Below are 18,114 nucleotides of genomic sequence, written 5' to 3' on the forward strand. Positions count from 1 at the left end.
CTCTTCCCGGCTCGCTCGGCTTGTCACCTCCTCCTGCGAGCAGGAAGCTGACAGGCGGCCCATTAAACTGCGCCTTGCAAAGCCCTGGATTGCGGCGACAACCATCTTCCTCTATTTTGATCACTCAGCCCAGACGCTGGGGGAGGGGGGAGGAAAAAGGAGGAGGAGGAAGGGGGGGGTCCGAGCTGGTGGAGGGGGAGGGCTGCCTAGAAACGGCCCGGAAAAATTCTCACCACCAGTTTTGATCATTCAGCCCCACCGAGGGGAGCCTAGAAACTGCTGGAGCCCCTAGGTCCGTAATTGGTTTTATAGGGATGGCTGAGGGCCAAGGTGTTTACATGCGCGTGATTGGCGGCGCGCGCGGCCAATGGGTGGCGGCCGGGGGCAGGCCTGGGGGGGAGGCGGGCACCCGGGAACAATGCGTGTTTCTTCGCCGTAGAGTGTTCCCCTCCCCCACCCTCCCCTTTCCCGCCCCCCCGCGGCTTTTTTTTTTTTTTTTTTTTTTTTTTTTTAGATCCAGCGAGAGGAACTTGAAAGGGGGGTTGTGTAATGTACCTTTTCCAATCCCGGGCTGTATATGGAGATTTGGGATTCTTTAAACCGGCGCTACCTGGATTTTATTAAAAAGCGGGGAGCTCGGCGGGAGGAAAGCTGGCTTTTCCGGGGGCTGCGGGAGCCCGGCCGCGGGAGGGCGGAGGAGTTGGCGCGCCGAGCGCTCGGCCCGGGGAGCGGTTTTCTACCAAAAAAAGGAAAGGCGGGCAAAAAGTGTGAGGCGGCTGCGGGTGGCGAAGGGGAGCAGCGGCCGCGGGATGGCGGGCAGCACGGGCGCCTAGCCGCGCCGGGAGCCGGGGCCGCCACCGGAGTCGCCGTCGCCTGGAGCCGGGAGCCCTGCCGCGCCAGGTACGCCGCTGGGCCACCCGCCTGCCCCTGGCCGGGCGCGATGGTCTCCAAACTTCTCCAGATGGCCCCCCACCCCGCCTCCCCCCTCGGGGTGCGCCGGGGATACCCTCAGCTCTCCAGCTCCCGAGGACAGAATCGGGGGACCAGGGCCGGCGTGGTGGGGTGCCCCGGGAGGGGTGGGGGCAAGTCCCTGCGCCCCGGGCGCCCACCTGAGCCCCCAGCCCTGCTCTAGCCCTCCCAACCGGGCCGAGGGGCGTCGGTTCCCTTCTCGGTTCCCGGCAGGCGGTGGGGGAGCCAGGGACGCCTAGACGTTTTCGATTATAGGCTGTTTTTAATTAAAAGCCGGAATTCAGCCATTTTAACTGCATTTAAGAGGGGAAGAAAAGTAGGGAGAACGCAGCAGAGCCCGCAGATGACCGAGCCAGCTTCTCTACCAGAGCAAGGGTGTTCCGGGGGGCTTCACCCCGACTTCCCCAAAGTGGGGCGCTGGGGCATGACCCGAAGCGCTGGCTTTTAAAAGAAAGCTACACAAAGAATTTTTTTTTTTTTTTAAATCACGGAAAGCTCATCGCCTGACATGTATCTTCGGATGTGGCGATCTTAGATTTTTCTAAAGTAAACGCGGATCTGGTAACCAGAGCCTGATGGGAGGCAGCGAGGGAGGGAGGGGGTGTTTGTAACCAAAACCGGGTTAAAATAAGCATCCTTAGCAAAGTTGGGGAGGGAGGCTGGAGGACGCCGGGGGGTTGCGGCTGAGAGGGTCTGCAGCTCCGGGGCCTGGCCGCCGGTCGCGGGGAGCAGGGCGGGCACCCGGGAGCCGGTGGCTTTGGCTTGACCGGTGGCTGGCTCTAGGAGCGCCCGGGCCTCTTGGAATCAGGAATCCGAGCTGCTGAGGGCAGACGGAGAGCGAGGGCAGGGTTGGCTCCCAGACCGCCTCCCGCCCCCACGGGAATCGGCAGATCTTTAAAATAAACAGCTTTATACTGGAACTACAGGGGGATTTGCCCAACGCTGGGGGAGGCGCCCCTCGGTCGGCCCGCGACGCGAAGGTTTTCTTTGTAGGTTATTTGTGGGGTTGGGGGCAAGCTAGGGTAGGAGCGAGACCCTTGAGTCTCTCCCTTCCCCTCTGACGCCCCCCAAATTCCCCGCGCCAGGCCACGTCCTCGGGCCGCAGGATTCCCAGGCCAGGGCGCTGGAAAATGAAACCAAAGCTTGTTTTGAAGGATTCTTTCCAGTCCTCGGGCGAGAATGCCACGTCTCGGCTCTTCGGACTTAGGCTCTGCGACTCACAGTGGCCCGAGGGGGGTGGCACGAGGGGGCGATGAGTCTCTTTAAAAATAATAAACCCGCTTAGCACTCTCTTTCATGAAAAAACTACTAATTCCGAGGCTCGGGGCGAGCTCAGGGGAACCAAACTCAGAAAAGGGAGACAAGGGCTCCCAAAGGTTAAGTATTAAACTTTCCAGATAAGATAGTTACATAGTGTTTAGGGAGACATTTCGAACTGCTCGTGGAAAGGTTTCACTGTTTGAAACCCCGGAGCATGTGACGCCCAGGAATCCAACACACTTCGGAGGTTTGTATTGACGCGCTCGGGGCGCGGCCGAGGGGCCTTCCCCAGTTTCGGGAGCACCCGTGAGCTGCCGAGGCAGAGTCTGGGCTGGGGCGTAGCGCGCCACCGGCCACCTTTTGAGCCGTTGCCCGTGAGCCCGATGCCGCCGAAGGAAGGAGCATGGAATTTAACTTTTTATGGAAAAGGGGCTACTCCCGATTTCATTTCTGGCCACCACATCGGCAGCCCCCGACCCCGAACGGCATAGACGACTTTCTGAACTTGTTTCTTTTTTCCCCTCCTTTTTCTTTTTTCCCCTTCTGTTTCTTCCGCGGCCCGTCTCCTCTCCCCGCCAAGACGCCTTGTGCGCCGCCTCGCGCAGCTCCGCCTGGCCGCCCGGAGGGGCTCCACCACCGGCCGTCTGTGCGCCTCGGGCCGCAGGCCCGCCGCCGAGCGCAAGACCCGCTGGCCGCCGCCGCCATGCACGCCGCGGAGCCCCCGCCGCCCGAGAACTCTGGGACTACGTCGAGGCCGAACTTTTAGGTCCCACTGAACTAGGCCCGCGGGCCGGGTGGGGGGCTGGCCGCGGCACTCCCGCGGAGGATGGATGGCCGAGACTTCGGGCCCCCGCGGTCTGTGCACGGCCCCCCGCCGCCGCTGCTGTCCGGCCTGGCCATGGACAGTCACCGCGTGGGCGCCGCCACGGCCGGACGCTTGCCCGCTTCAGGCTTGCCCGGCGCGCTGCCGCCCGGGAAGTACATGGCCGGCCTCAACCTCCACCCGCACCCGGGTAAGTGCCTTGCGCGATGCCCGCCCTCAGTAGTCTCCTCGGGATCCTGGGAGGGAGGCCCGGGGAAAGTGCTAGGTCCGTCCCCCCACCCACCCCCGGCGTTCGCAACGGGGGTTCGGCCCCTCCTTCTCCCTCGGCCGGTCCACTGGGTGCCCATGGGTTGCCGGCAGGCTCAGTTCCCGGGCCGGGGAGACCCCTGGGCCCGGGGCAGAGGCCAGTCTGGAGGCTCCGGTGGAGAGGGGCGCGCGACTCAGCTGCCTTCCCCGGCGCTTCGGGCCCTCCCAAGGCGCTCGAGTCTGCCGAAACCGGAGCCACCAGGGGCTATTCCAAACCCCGGGCTCTTGCAACTCGAGCCTGGGCTGGAGTTTTCAAAATCTGGGCGAGAAAAGAACAGACCAACTCCATACCCTTTGAGACATCTGCTCCCAGAGCCGGAATAGTTTTTGTGGCAAATGTTTTTTCAGGCGCCCTGGGCCTGGGTTCGTTCCTTAGCTTCTTAACTCTCGTGCGGGGTCTCCAGCCAGCCCCGGCGCCTGAGGGTGCGGACGGACGAAGACCCCAGCCCTGGGAACGCGGCCTCCGGGGGGCGGGCGGCCGGCGGCCCTTGGGAGACCCCCTCATCCCACCCCCCCCCACACCCCCGGGAAGGAGGGCAGCAACCCCGGCCCCGGGGACCCCTTGTTTTCCTGCGGGAAGGCAGGGATGCAGATCCTGGGCAGTCGCCATCCCGAAGCTAGGGGAAGGAAGTGGCGCAGGAGCGGATCCGCGGGGCACGATCGGCGGAGGGAACACCATGGGTCTGACATGGAAGCGCGGGAGGAGGTGTCCGAGAAGGCCCGGCGGCTTATGCCGTTTCCCGAGAGGGGCTGCCCAGGCTCGGTGGGGGCCACACTGGAGAGGGAGAAGATTGCCCCACGCGAGCCTCGGCCGCTCCAGTCCGGCGGGGTGGGAAGGGAGACGCGGGGACCTCCAGACTTGCCTTCGGCCGCCGCAGAAAACCCGGTTCCTCCTCCCCCGGCTGCCTCCAGCTTTGTGCCTGGCGTCCCACGCTTCAAGTTAAAAAAAAAATCCACCTCGGGCTTGCCTGGTGGCGCAGTGGTTGGGAGTCCGCCTGCCGATGCAGGGGACACGGGTTCGTGCCCCGGTCCAGGAAGATCCCACATGCCGCGGAGAGGCTGGGCCCGTGAGCCATGGCCGCTGAACCTGCGCGTCCGGAGGCTGTGCTCCGCAACGGGAGAGGCCACAACAGTGAGAGGCCCGCGTACCGCAAAAAAAAAAAAAAAATCCACCTCTCCCACAACAAAGCGTAGTCTAGGATTCCTGTGATTTCTCGGGGAGCTCCCGACGCTCCCTTGGCCTTGGGGTCTTGGAGGGGACAGCTCTGGGCCGCAGCAGCCGCCTTGGCCCTGCCGCACCGACCCAGCGCGCTCGGTAGCACTCGCTGTTTTTGCCCCTCTCTTTGATTTTTCTCTTGGAACTTTTCAGGAACCAGAGTCCCAGGGCTCGGCGGGACAAAGGGCCTTTGTGAGGCGCCAGGCGGGGGAGGGGCACGCACGGGGTCGGGGGGGGGGCCGGGAGCGCGAAGATCCCCGCCTGCCCGGGGGGGGGGGTCGAGGACCGGGTCGTGGCCTTGGGGTGCGCGTGTCCCCCAGGAGCTCTGCCCGGCCGGCCACGCCGAGGGCTAGGGTTTTCTCCCAAGTGGTGCGCTTCCGGTGAGGGAGGGGTGCCGGAGACCCTAGAGGAAGGGCTGGGGGGCGGCCCTGGGGTACAAAGGGCCTGTTGGGCTGTTCCCTTTTGCGCGCGCCCAGAGGCCGCGGTCATTTTTGTGTTTGCGCCCTTAAGGTCGCTTGGCCCGGCCCGGAGAGGTGGCAGGGTTCTGTGGCCTAGAAGTGAGACCCCAGTCACTCTGGCTGGCAGGGCCTTCACTCGCCTTCCGAGAGTCTGCGAGAGGGCGCCGCGGACTCCCGGTGTCCAATCTGGCTGGGGCCTGGCGGCGGCCAAGCATTCTAATGAGAAGCAGCCGGGGAAACAGCCACCGCTCAAGGGGGCCAGGGCCGCGCCGAGCCCAAGCGCAGCAGCCAGGCCCCCTAATAACCATTAGGTGGACGGGGAGGCTGAGGCACGGGGGGAAGGGACTCGGGGGAGGGGCAGGCAGGACGCGGAAGCAGCGGGAGGTGGCCGCAGAGGCCTGTGCCTGCACTTTGTGAGTTAGGACCTGCCTGAGTTTTGCGTGCTTGGCGGCTGAGGTCATGGAGGAAAGAGGAGCCGGGCGCGGGAAGCGTCGCCACTCAGGCCGGTGCTCGCTCACCCAGCAGGGAAGGGTGGGGGGTTGACGCTGCCTCTTGCTCCCCGCCGGTCGAGTGGCCGCACTGAGACCTAGGGACCCCCAGACCCTGGGCCGACGCCCAGACCAAGCCTGGTGCTCATTCCATTAGCCAGGCGGTGGGGAACTGCTCCCCGTTCACTGCTTGGGGCGGGGCAGGCTTACAAATTTCTCAACCCAGCACCCGTCCCCGCCTTTCTTGCGGGGTGCAGGTGCTAAATTTTCCGCTTCCAAGGCGCATCACCTTCTTGGCTGTCAGCTCCCTAAGTCACGCCAACGTTATCAGCCGCATCTTTGTTTATGCTTGTACTGGGAAGCCTGGAGAAGCTGAGCTATTTGCCTCAGGTCACACAGCTGGAGAGGCCGAGTTACCTCTGGACTCCAGCGTGGGCGGGAACTCCGGGTGAATCCAGCTTTCCGAGGTAGAGGGAGCTGCCCCCAGGAGGGCTCACAGCTGGAAGGGACCCTGGCTGTGGGGGGGTGGCTGGGACCCTATTCAAGCAGATATTGACAGGGGGTTGGGAGACAGCTTTCTGCATCGTGGATCCGGGTGCAGAGGGATGGTTCCTTCCTCTGCAGAAGAGGAGGTGAAATCAGGAATAAATGGGGTTTGGGATAGAGGGTCCCGGTTACCTTTCCAGTAATCTTGAGTATCGATAGGTGTGTGAGCCCTAAAATATTCACAGCAGTCGGGGAAATGGGCAAGTAAGTGACAAACGCCTGGGCGACCTGCTCCTCTGTTCTGGGGTTGGGAGGCCTGGACTCAGTTGCCCTCACCATTGCAATTAAAGAGCTATTAGCAGGATTTTGTGCTTGGATGTTTATTCTCCCTGACCCCACACCCTGGGCCGGCCCCTGGAGGATATGTGAATGGGGGGTGGGAACCCAGGGTCAGAATGGGGAGGCCCTGCACTTTGGACCGGCCAGTGGACAATAGCGGGCTGTGGGCCTTCGCCAGGGTCTGATCAGCTCTATCTCTGGAATCCAGTCAGCCTGCTGAGATTGATTTAAGAAGATTAATCAGCGGGACTGGCTGGTGGAGGGATGCGATCCTCAAGGGAGATTTGCTGGGCGCATCCTTGTGTGGGCAGAGGCATAGGGGAGGCCTGGGGAACGTTCTAGAATCTGGAAGGGCCTCCACAGCCCCCTGGCTCTCTGAGCCTCCTGGTTCTTTAGCTCTCAGCCTCAGCACTGTCTTCTTTCCTCACTTGTTCATTTACTCAGCAAAGGATTTCCAAGTGCTTCCTGTGTGCCAGGCACTGCTCTGGCCCTGGGAATCGGCGGCGACCAAACACAGAAAAATCTTTGCCGTCATTGGAGCTCCCATCTTAGTGTGTGGGGGCCAGGCAGTAAACATAAGTCAGCGAAGGAAGTCATTTTAAAGAGAGAGATAGGCTGTGAAGGAAAGAAAATACCGAGGGACTTTTTTGGCCGGAGTGGTGAGGGGCTGTGAGCCCTGAGAATGGCCGGAGCTGGGGGGAGGGGGGGACCCTGTAAGTCCCTGAAGGCCAGTAATGAGGTCTTGGAATTTCAAACTCTGAGGAATGAGAAGGCAGGGTTTTAAATGGAGGGAGTGACTCAAATTGAGGGACATTTTACAGAACTAGTCTGGACTCTTAAAAAATGTCAGTGGCATGCAAGACGAAGGCTGAGAACTGTTCCTGGTTGAAGGAGATGAAAAAACTGACAGCAAAAAGGCCATATATAGCCCTCGATTGGATCTCGGATCAGGGGAGAAATTGCTCTAAAGAACATCACTGGGGCAATTGACAGAATTGGAATATGGACTGTAGGTTCGCCGATAGCATCAAGTGAATATCAGGTTTCACGAAGTTGATCACGGTAATGTGATTATGTAAGAGAACGTCCTTGCTCTTGCGAAGTAAGAACACTGAAACGTTTAGGGGCAGGGGACTTGATGAATGCAAGTACTCTCAGGAATGGCTCAGGAAAAGAAAAAAAACAATATCTAAAATTTTTAGACGTGGGAGACAACGATAAATCAACTGATTTCCATTAAATCGGCTTCTCACCCTGTCACACGTAGGGTGAGAAAGCAGTTCACAACTGCCGAACCTGGGGAAGGTCATATGGCAGTTGGACTATTTGCTAGTTGGACTGTTTCAGACTTTGAGTTTGAAATGATTTCCAAATGGGCATTTAACAAAATTAATCTGGATTGCTGGAGATCGGTAGACGGGAGGGAAGAGGGAACTTGTCCGTGGTGAGGAGGTTGTCAGGGAGGTGATAGTGACCAGGGAGGGAGGCTGGAGGTGGCCAGGGTTTCGTGTCTTGTGGAGGTGGGGCTGCTGAGATCGATGTGGAGGGGCAGATGAGGAGGACAGCAGATGGATTTTTGGTGAGTGCTACTTCTGGAGGAATGGGGAGGAACAGGTTTGAGGAGAAGCTGGTGATCGAGCGTTCTTGATCTGGATGTGGTCGGGGTGATCTTGGCTCCTGGAGTGGACCAGTCTGCAGTCTGATCTCACGTAACTGCCACCTGGTCCCTTAGAGCCCTGTCTTTGGTCACGTGGGGTCCTGTCTTTCACCCAGAATCTCCCCCCATCATGAACCTCACCTGTCCTTTACTTCCCAGCCCAGCTTTTGAGGGCCCCTGTGGGAGCTGCTGCTCAGGACAGGTCTTGGGCCTCCCCAGGGGCAGTGGAGACCCCTGGCCAGTGGCCAGTCTTGGCCCTCAGGGCGAGGGTCCTTGCCACGCCAGCTGCCCGTAGAGGCCTGGCATCTGACTTTGGAGGATATCAAGGCCATTGGATCGGAATCACAAAAACAAACCGTCTTTGCATGCCGTGAAGGCATTCACCATCTGCATCCCAGGTTCTTTTATGAGCTAATGAAAGTGATGGACCCTCAGCCCAGAGTAAAAAACCTGCTTCACACACTCTCAGTAATAATTTTGCATGTTCTGGGCCTTATGCACCAGCTTAGGTTCATCTTGCAATCTCCAGGTAACTGCCGGGGGCAGGAGGGCCTCGGGGCTGAGGTCGGATTTTGCTCTTCCACTTACTGGGTGATGACTCTAAGCCTAGATTTTCTTATCTGTGAAATGGGTCCATTAATGGTACTGAAGTGCCTAGCGTACGAATAGCCCTGTGCAAAAGTTACAGTAAAAGTGATCGCTGTAATTAAAATTGTCCTGAACCAGTGACTCACGAGTCCCTGGCTCTAGTCTGGTCCTCTCTGAGGACCTCTGAAATTGTGTACGTAGCCCCTTTGTATGGTCCACGGGCTCCTTAGACTCCAGGGTGCCAACTGGAGCCCATTATTTTTCTTATTCTCCTTTTTTGGTGGAATGGATACTCTGTGAAACGCTTCAATCCTGAGTGGTCAGTACTTGCAGTTTTACAAAATGAACACGCTGATGTCACCCCCAGCCAGCTCAAGATCAGGACGTTTCCCGCATCCAGAAGGTTCCCTCTGCTCTCTCCTGGTCACCATCCACCCCACACCCAACTTCATTCTTATTTCTGTTACCTTAGATTAGTTTTTCCTGTATTTGAACTTTCTGTAAATGGAGTCATGCAGCCTGTCCTTTTTGATTTTTAGCTGTTTTCACTCACACCAGCGTGTAAGATTCATCCGAATCTGAGGTGTGAAGCAGTAACTGATTTCTGGTTGCTGTATAGTATTCCACCTCGTGAATACGGCGCAGTTCACGTCACTCTTGTCTGTTGATGGACATTTAGGTTGTTTCCAGTGTTTGCTGTGAATAGTGCTGGTATGATCGTGCCCTTTTGGTGCATGTAGGTACACATTTCTTTGGCCGTGTAGATAGTATCCAGGACTGCAATTGGTGGGTCACAGAGTATGTGTAGGTCCCGCTTTTGTAGCTGTGAGCTTTCCAGTGGTCGCACCATTGTGCAATCCGTTCCCTGTCTTCCCAGCACGTGATATTGTCAGTTGCTTTAAATTCTATTCATTCTGGTGAGTAAGTAGCAGTACCTAATTGAGCGTGCGTCCCCTCCACCCCCACCCGCTCTGCATCTTAGTTCCCCAACCAGGGACTGAACCCGTGCCCCCTGCACTGGAAGCTCAGATTCTTAACCACTGGACCGCCAGGGAAGTCCCTGTGCCTGCATCTTAAACACTTTTTTTCCCTCATTTTTTTAAGTTTTATTGAGGAATGCTTTGCATCCTGTAAAATTCACCTAGTGAAAGTATACGCTTCTGTTTTATGCAGAGTATAAACTTTAAAGTTAGGTGTCGTTTAAAAAGTCAGATGGTGTTAGAAGGATTATAAAGAGAACCAGCAATCCCTTGCCTCCTGTCTCCCCATTCCTGATGCCCCCTTTAAATTCTCCTGGCTGTTTTTCTTTTTTGGCCTTTTCATCCCTATTTTTCTGGAATTCCCTGCTTCTACTGCTAGTTATTTTTTAGATTTTGAGATTCTTTATCGACTTCTATAGAAGATGTGGATTTTGCATAGGCCGTCCAAGTCTCTATCCTGACTCTCCCATTTATTAGTGTGAGACCGTAGGCAAGTTTCTTTACCTCTCCTACCTTGATTTTCTCATCTGTAAAATGGGGATAACAATAGTATCTACTTCATGAGATTGTTATGAGGATTAAATCATTAATACACGTAAAGCATTTAGAACAGTATCTAGAAAATAAGAAGCACTTAGTACACGTTGCTTGTCGTTGTTGCCTCACGCCATCCCCCACCCCCATCCCTCCTTCCTCTCTCCTCCCAATATTTGTGAAATACAGTTTTGTTTTGTTTTTTGTTTTGGCCGTGCCACGCAGCCTGTGGGATCCTAGTTCCCCCACCAGGGATTGAACCTGGGCCCTCCTGGACCCTCGGCAGTGAAAGCACAGAGTCCCAGCCACTGGACCGCCAGGGAATTCCCGAAATACAATTTTGTTGAGATCAGTTTTATTATTATGGCTTTGGATCTGTAAATGTTTGTATTTGAGCCAAGTGATACAATAAAATTCATTTCTTTATTTCCTTGAGTTATTAATTGCCTCTTTTTTCCCCCCATTTGCAGGGATTTCTTAGAATCTCTGTCCTCTCATCTCTTGGTATAGTTTTCATTTGGTTAGATCTGTTGGATGAGCTGCGTCTTTCTCCTCTTGGAGATTTCCTTCCTGCAGTTTTTCTTCTTCCTTCTCTAGTCTGGTTTGCCTGGTGGCTGGGCCTGTTCAGACTCACTGTCCCTCTGTGCTGTGTTGCATCTCCTGTTTCCCGATTCTCATTCCTTCCTCTTTCCTGCTTTCCTTGTTTTGGTGGAGCATATCTTGCAGTAGCATTCTGTGAAAGGATACACAGAAGGCAATTTTTTTGAGGCCTAGTGTACCTGAAGATGCCTTTATTTTACCTTCAGGCTTGACGGGCACCTTGGAAATCATTGGAGGAACTGCAACATCACCTTCCAAATTCCAGTGCAGCTTCTGAGGGTGTGATGTTATCTTGATTCTTGATCTTTGCACGTGAACTTTTTGTCTTCCCTTTTACAAACGCCTAAAATCTTCTAGAACCACGTAATAGTTATAGAGCACTGGCTCTGAAAGTCTTACACATGCTCTTCCACTTGCCACATGGCCTTGGACATGTTACCTAACTCTGTAAGCTTCTGTTTTTTCTTTTGTAAAATGAGTAATAGTGCTTACCTTTTACATTTTAAATGCAGACTTTTTGAATTACTGTTAATTTTATTGGTATTTTATGATTTGCGTCTCACCATTTTTGCTATTCTTTCTAGCGCCTCTGTTAGATAGTGGATCTCCTAGAACGATCATCTACTTTTCTTCTACTTTCTTTGCTATTTTCCATCTCTTTGTTTCTTCTGCTTTCTAGATGGTCTCAATTGTGTCTTCTAACTGTGCAGTTTGATTTTTTAATTAAGTTGTCATATTTTTAATACCTAGGAGCTCTGTCTTATAACCTGGATGCTCCTCTCTTTTTTTAAAATATTCGTTTATTTTTATTTTTGGCTGCGTTGGGTCTTTGTTGCTGCCCGTGGGCTTTGCGGGCTTTCTCTAGTTGTGGCGAGTGGGGCTACTCTTTGTTGCGGTGCGCGGGCTTCTCATTGCAGCGGCTTCTCTTGTTTCAGAGCACGGGCTCTAGGCGCGCGGGCTTCAGTAGTTGTGGCGCACGGGCTTCGTTGCACCGTAGCATGTGGGATCTTCCCGGACGAGGACCAGGGATTGAACCCGTGTTCCCTGCATTGGCAGGCGGATTATTAACCACTGTGCCACTAGGCAAGTCCTTTTATTTTTTCAGTCGCGCCCTGTTCTTGTTTCATGGATACATTAGTTCTCATCACTTGCAGGATATTAATTATATTTTTTTCTGGAGTTTTCTTCTCTCAGGCATGGTCTCTGTTCCTCTGGGTCTTTTCTGTTCATTTGTCTTTCACGTTGGAGACTCTGCAGGTGTCTGGCTGGTTCTCTGATGTCTCTTCATATTTAAGAAAGAGGCGCTAACAGGCTGATGAGACTGGGATCCAAGGGGGGGACTTGTTGACCATTGTGGAAGTTTCTGACAGTGTCTGTAGGTCTTCCTTTCTGTCTTCCTCAGTCTCCCAGGCTGGAGTCCTGTTAACAGCCTCCAGGGAGTTTAAACTTGGCCGCCCCTCTTCCAAGAGCTGAGTGTACCTTTTAAGGATGAGGATTTGTACTCAGATCCCATTTTCACTTTGGTCCCCACACCAGCCCTGAGAATCCAGCCTAAGACCCTCAAGGGTTCCATTCATGCGCAGAAATGTTTCCTTTTAAAACCGTGTTGCTGCCATTTTTGTGAGTGTGCTGGCACCTGGGGAAGGATTTTTTTCTTTTCTTTCTTTTTTGGCATGCGGGATCTTAGTTCCCCAACCAGGGATCGAACCGGTGCCCCCTGCAGTGGATGCGTGGAGTCTAAACCACTGGACCGCCAGGGAAGTCCTCTGGGAAAGGATTTGTCCTACTAGATCTCAGTGCCCTGGGACCCGGCTGCCTCTCCTCCCCTGGCCCTGTGCCGGAGAGACCTGGTTCCTCTCTGTCTCCGCCTTCCCACTAGGACACTGCCCTGTTTTGGGCCCCTAGTTCCTAGAAGGCCCTCCCTCCATCCCTATCTCTACTTCCTCTAGGCCAGGACCTCCTTTAGGGGGAAGAGAAATCAATGGGGAAATCCTCTGTAATTGCTTTAGAATTGAGAAAGACTGGAGCCCTGGGGCGAGGCCGGGGTGGATTCATTTGCATATCATTGGCAAGGCTGAGGCCTTGACCGCTCTGGGCTGCCTTGGGATCCCCTTTATTTAGATTTGAGCACCTACTTTGTGGTCTGGGTGTCTGGTGGGAGCAAGGCAAAGTCCTAGCCTACAGGGGGCCCAGATTCTGGGCTGGAGGAGGGGCTGGAGTTAAACCCAGATCGCCCTTCTCTTGCTGTGACCTCTGCTGGGGAGGAGCTGGGAGGTCTGGGCGGCTGAAAGGTGCCTGCTGGGATCCAGCCGTCTTGGGGTGAGGGCTGGCTCCAGCGGGAGGGGAGGGAGGCTGGAGGTAACACTTAGCCTGGATGAAGGAGCTGGAGGAATAAAGCCCCTCGGGCCAGCCCTCGGGCCCAGCTGGACCCCTCCCCTCGTAGGTGGGCGGGGCAGGTCAATCTGGCCTGGTGGCTTCTGAGCCTCTGCTTAGCTCAGAGGAAGAACCTCTGCAGCTCAAGATTCTCAGCCACGTGTACCGCACGGATGGGAGCTTGGGGACGTTGGCAGTGGCCACAGGTCCTGTGGCCCAGTCACAGCACCAAGAATGTGCGAAGTAAGCCCCCCACCCTCTAGCTCTGTCCCTCAGCCTTGCTGGTCTGTCTTCTTGTGTCACCTTACTCGGGGAGAGGGGAGTGCCATGAAGCGGAGGACACAGGCACGGCCCCAGGCACAGTTTCTTTCCTTTCTTGTCTGCCCTTCATTTTACTTTATTTTTAAAGGTGAGAGCTTTATTTTATTATTATTATTTTTGTTGGCCACACCTTGCAGCTTGCGGGATCTCAGTTTCCCCACCAGGGACTGAACCTGGGTCACAGCAGTGAAAGCCCGGAATCCTAACCACTAGACCACCAGCGAACTCCCGATTTTACTTGAGAGGAAAGTAAGGCTCAGAGAGGTTGTGTCACCTCCCCAAGGTCACACAGCCAGGAAGTGTGGGATCTAGGGGCCAGACCTGAGCTCTCTGGCGAGAAAGCCAGGGGCTGGGGAGAGATGGGGTATAAATGAGAATTTTTCTTTCTCTTTTCCTTTCTGGGCTCATTTTTATTTATTTACTTGTTTTTGTTTTTGCAAATTTTGTCAATGTGAGAGTTCCATGAAAATTACTCATGCTTGTGTTCAGATTGGCCTCCCTCTGCGCTCAGTTTTTTAAAGGATATTTTTTTATTGGGGCTTAAAGGACACACAGAAGTAAGCAGAGATCATAAACGTACAGTTTGGTTATTTTTTTCACAAACGGAATCAACCAGGTTAAGAAGGGAACCCAGGTGCCCTGTTCTGTCACCCTGTCCCAAGGTGACCCCAACCTGCCTTAAACCACCTGCTTTGAATTGTCTGTTGGTGCCCTTCACGTTTGTGGAAGCATATAGTGCGTTCTCTCGGGTGTGAGGTGGTGAGATTTATCCTGCCCTGGTCGCTGTAGTGCCTTCTCCTTGCTGAAGGGGTTGCCTCCTGTGAGAACGTAACAATTTGTTTATCCAGCTCTTGTTGGACATTTGGGTTATTTTCCAGTTTTGGCGATTACTGGTGAGAAGATCTTTGAATTCCAATTTGCGATCTTTCTACGCAGACCTGCGAGGGCATTGCTGGGTCAGAAAGGTTTCTAGATTCTGCCAAACTCCTTGAGAATGGTTGTACTAACTTATGCTCCCTCTGGCCATGTATTAATATTGTCCATTTTTCCTTTTTGACACGTTAACCCTTCTGGTGGGTGTGCAGAAGTTTTCATTCGCATTTCCTCCGTGGTTTATGAGGCTGAGTACCTTGTCATGGATTTACTGGACACTTGGACGTCCTTATTTGCCACTCTCCTGTTGCATCTTGCCTGTTTTTACATCGTGGTGTCTGCCTTTTGCTTGTTGATTCTCAGGCGTTCTTTATATATTTTGGATACAAGCCCTTCAGTGGGGCACAGATCTTTCTCCACGAGGTGGCTCACATTTCCATTCTCCTAATGGCGTCATGTGATGAATAGACATTCCTAATGTTCATGTACTTCAGTATATCAGTCTTATCTTTATGGTCAGTGCTTTTTTTTTTTTTTATGGTCAGTGCTTTCTAATGTGGTCTTTAAGAAAGCTTTGGCTGCCCTTGGGTCGCGAAGGAATTTTCCAGTGTTTTCTTCTAGAAGCTTTTGCCTTTCCAGTGTTTTCTTCTAGAATCTTTTGCCTTTTGCCTTTCTGCAGTGCACCTGGAAGGGATTTTTAGGTATGGTGTGAGGTAGGGGGGTCAAGATTCATGGCTTTTCCCGTATGCGTGTCCAAGTGGACCAGCAGTGTTTATTGAAAAGACCATCCTTTTTCTACCCTGTGCAGTGGTGGGCCTGTTTCCGAACCGTCCTGTCGCCATAGGCCTTTTCGTGTACCCACGTGCCGGCATCACACCAGCTGCATTACTGGTGTTTGATAGCCTAAGTCTTCCCACGTTATTCTTCATCTTGAAGGTTGCCCTGGCTATTCTTGCTTTTCTGTGTTTCTATATAACTGTTTCTTTTAACTAGTACAATACATGTAAGTTTGCCACTGTAACCATTTTTACGTGTACGGTTCAGTGGCATAAAGTACATTGACATTATCAGTCAAGTCACCACCATTAACAGTCACCACCGTCATCTCCAGAACATTTCTATCCTCCGAACTGAAACTCTGTCCCCATGAAGCACTAACCTCCATCCCCCTCCCCCAGCCCCTGGCCCCCACCCTCTACTTCCTGTCTCTATGACTCTGGCTCCTCCAGGGACCTCCTAGAAGTACCATCATAACAATATGTGACCTGTGTCTGGCTTACTTTGCTTAGCATCCTGTCTTCAGGGTTCATCCATGTTGGGTCAGGGGTCAGAATGTCCTTTCTTTTTAAGGCTGAATGATATTTCATAGCATAAAGATAGACCGCATTTTGTTTATCCAGTGGCCCCTTGGGTTGCTGCCATCTCTTCGCTGTTGTGAATGGGAATAACGCTGCTATGAACATGGGTGTGCAAAAGTCTCGTCTATTTTTCACCCGACTTTCAATTCCTATGTAACTTTTAGAGACAGTTTGTCAATTTTCACAGCCCCTCCCCCTCCCCCAACCTTTGCCCCTACTGGGGTTTGGATTGGGATTGCATTAAACCTCTCCATCAGTTTGGCTGCAGCGAGCATCCTAAGAAGTACATGTTTGCCCACAAAGGTGATTTCCTTGAGGGGGACCCGCAGAAGTGGGTCTGGGCTTTGCCAGCTTGCTGACTTGCTTTCCAAAAGCCGGGGATGGGTTGGCTGTGTCCTCACCCTCCCTCTGCTGCTCCACAGACCCCCCCCCCCAGCCCACAATCAAACTAAAAATATGCTGATTTGATAGATGAAAATGACGTCATCCTGTCTCGGTACTTGTTTGCGATACTAACTTTTTCCTGAATTCGGTCATCATTTACTGTTCTTCATTTGTGAATTGCCTGGGATTCTGATTGAACGGTAAGGCTCTTTCTTTAGGAGACAGGGCATTAACCCCTGCTCTGACTTAGATGTTACAGAAATCTTGGGATGGATGGGAGTCTGAAGGTCATTTTATCCGGAGGGTCCTCGGACTATTTTCAGTGGCTGTCATAGAAACGGCCAAGTCACATGTCTGTGCTCTGGGCTAGAATGGGCTCTTTTCTTGGGTGATAACCCTGATCTGCTCATGCTGATGAGATGCTCTGATAGCCTTTGGTGGCTTCTTAAGGAATGCAGTTCCTTTGCGAGGCCAAAACGTTTTCAAATAGGAAGGGAAAACACATTTGTCTCTTGTTTGGTTGTGGAGGGGTCTTCGGGAGTGAAGAGATGAAAACAGGGTCTCGAGTCCAGGTGCTGTGGCTGAGTGAAAAAGTGTAGTTCTGGAGTCAGAGCCTCAGTTTCCTCATCCGTAAAATGGACAAGAATCTCTCCCTCCCAGAGTTGATGGTGGGGGTGGGTAGTTTGTGGGGAGGGTGGCATGGGGGTGGTTGGATTAGAGACAGCATGAAGTGAAGCCTTGAAGCCCTACGCTGGCTGTGAAGTAGGGCCCAGGAAAGGCTCCTCTTCGTCCTTCATCCAGTTCTAACTGATCGTGACCTTGCCCATCTCTCCCATCCATAAATATTAATCGAGCACCTACTGTGTACAGTGTAGGTACACAGGGGGGCACTGGGGATGGTGTAAACATACACTGTAAGGCAGGGGTCTGCAAACTGCCTCCGAATCTGGCCCATCTCCTGTTTTTTGTAAATAGTTTCACTGGGACAAAGCGCAGTAGTTTTAAGTATTGTCAGGCAGGCAGAATAGGCCTGCGAGGCCTAAAGTATTTATTACCTGGCCCTTTCAAGAAGAATCTTGCCTACTCCTGTTCCAGTGGGTGGAGAGGGACAATAAGCAAGGAACTACAATAAAGGAGGAGCTAATGTGTATATGGTCTGATAAGTGGTGATAAGCACAGTGGAAAAAAGTCAGGAAAGGGGTGGGGGTGGGGCAGGTTGCAGTTTATGGGGCCCTGGTGACGGAAGGCCACATTCGTTCCCTGTCACCTGGGCTGCAAGAGAAGGGAGTGAGGTATATACAGACGGGAGTATACAGATAACTTGCAGTATCTGGAGGGAGGAATGGATTCCAGGCTGAGGTGCAAAGGCCCTGGGGTGCAGCCCGTGGGGCTGTGCTGTCCCATATTCCCGCCTGCCCAAGCCTGTGATAAAGTCCTGTGAGTCCTTCATTGTTTACCAGACCTTTGTACCCACCATGATCTCATCCAAGTCCCCCTCCCCTCTCCCACCAGCGAGGACTTCAGGTATCTATTATATAGGCAGTTTCTAGAAGGAGCCCAGTGACTCCACCCATTACAGAGGCAAGGTTCCACTGACCGGCTAAGGCGGCCTCACCGTTGCCCTCTCTAGGGACCAGCAGGTGAGCGTTGTGCAGCCCCCTGTGGGGTTCATCCGGAAGGGCCTCATTCCCCAGCCCCCAGCACCTGGGAGCCCTGCCTGAGCAGTCACGGGGAGGAAGGAGGGAAGCAAACACCTTTTTGGGATTCGAGTTCTGCCTCCTGGTGACCTTGGCCAGCCTGGGAGTCGGCAGAGCCCTGAAGCCCTTCCTGTGTTCTCAGTGTGGATGAAGGAGGTGGCGATGGCTGAGAACAGGCTGGCCTGCACCCCCAAACTCATGGCTGTCTGCTGTGTTCCTGAGATGCAGTGCATGGGGTGGGAGGGCCTGGGATGTTGGCGGGTCCCAGCTTGGGAGGGCCTGTTAGCTCAGTCCTGGAGGGGCACAGGCGGGGTGGGGGGGTGCCAAGGCTGGGTGGAGTGGGGAGCCCATGCCCAGCTCCCTGCTGCTTCCATTCCCAGAGGGACCTGGCCCTCTCCCCCGGG

General features: G+C 54.0%; 1 protein-coding gene across 8 annotated transcripts in view; it reads left to right on the forward strand.

Annotated features, from left to right (window-relative positions):
• The first annotated feature begins 495 nt into the window (after positions 1-495).
• Positions 496-18,114, forward strand: part of TNRC18 (trinucleotide repeat containing 18) — an 83,712-nt gene continuing 66,093 nt past the window's right edge. For 6 of the 8 annotated variants that reach the window (XM_079944703.1, XM_079944706.1, XM_079944705.1 and 3 more), the window contains exons 1-2: positions 496-900; positions 2,810-3,242. In XM_079944703.1, the coding sequence (XP_079800829.1) occupies positions 3,056-3,242 (187 nt within the window). In that variant the 5' untranslated portion in view covers positions 496-900; positions 2,810-3,055. Of the gene's footprint in view, positions 901-2,176; positions 2,346-2,809; positions 3,243-18,114 lie in introns of those variants that run through there. The other 2 variants (XM_079944704.1, XM_079944708.1) reach the window with 2 other exon arrangements.

The sequence above is a fragment of the Stenella coeruleoalba genome (genome assembly GCF_951394435.1).
Source record: "Stenella coeruleoalba genome assembly, chromosome: 15".
Lineage (NCBI taxonomy): Eukaryota > Metazoa > Chordata > Mammalia > Artiodactyla > Delphinidae > Stenella > Stenella coeruleoalba.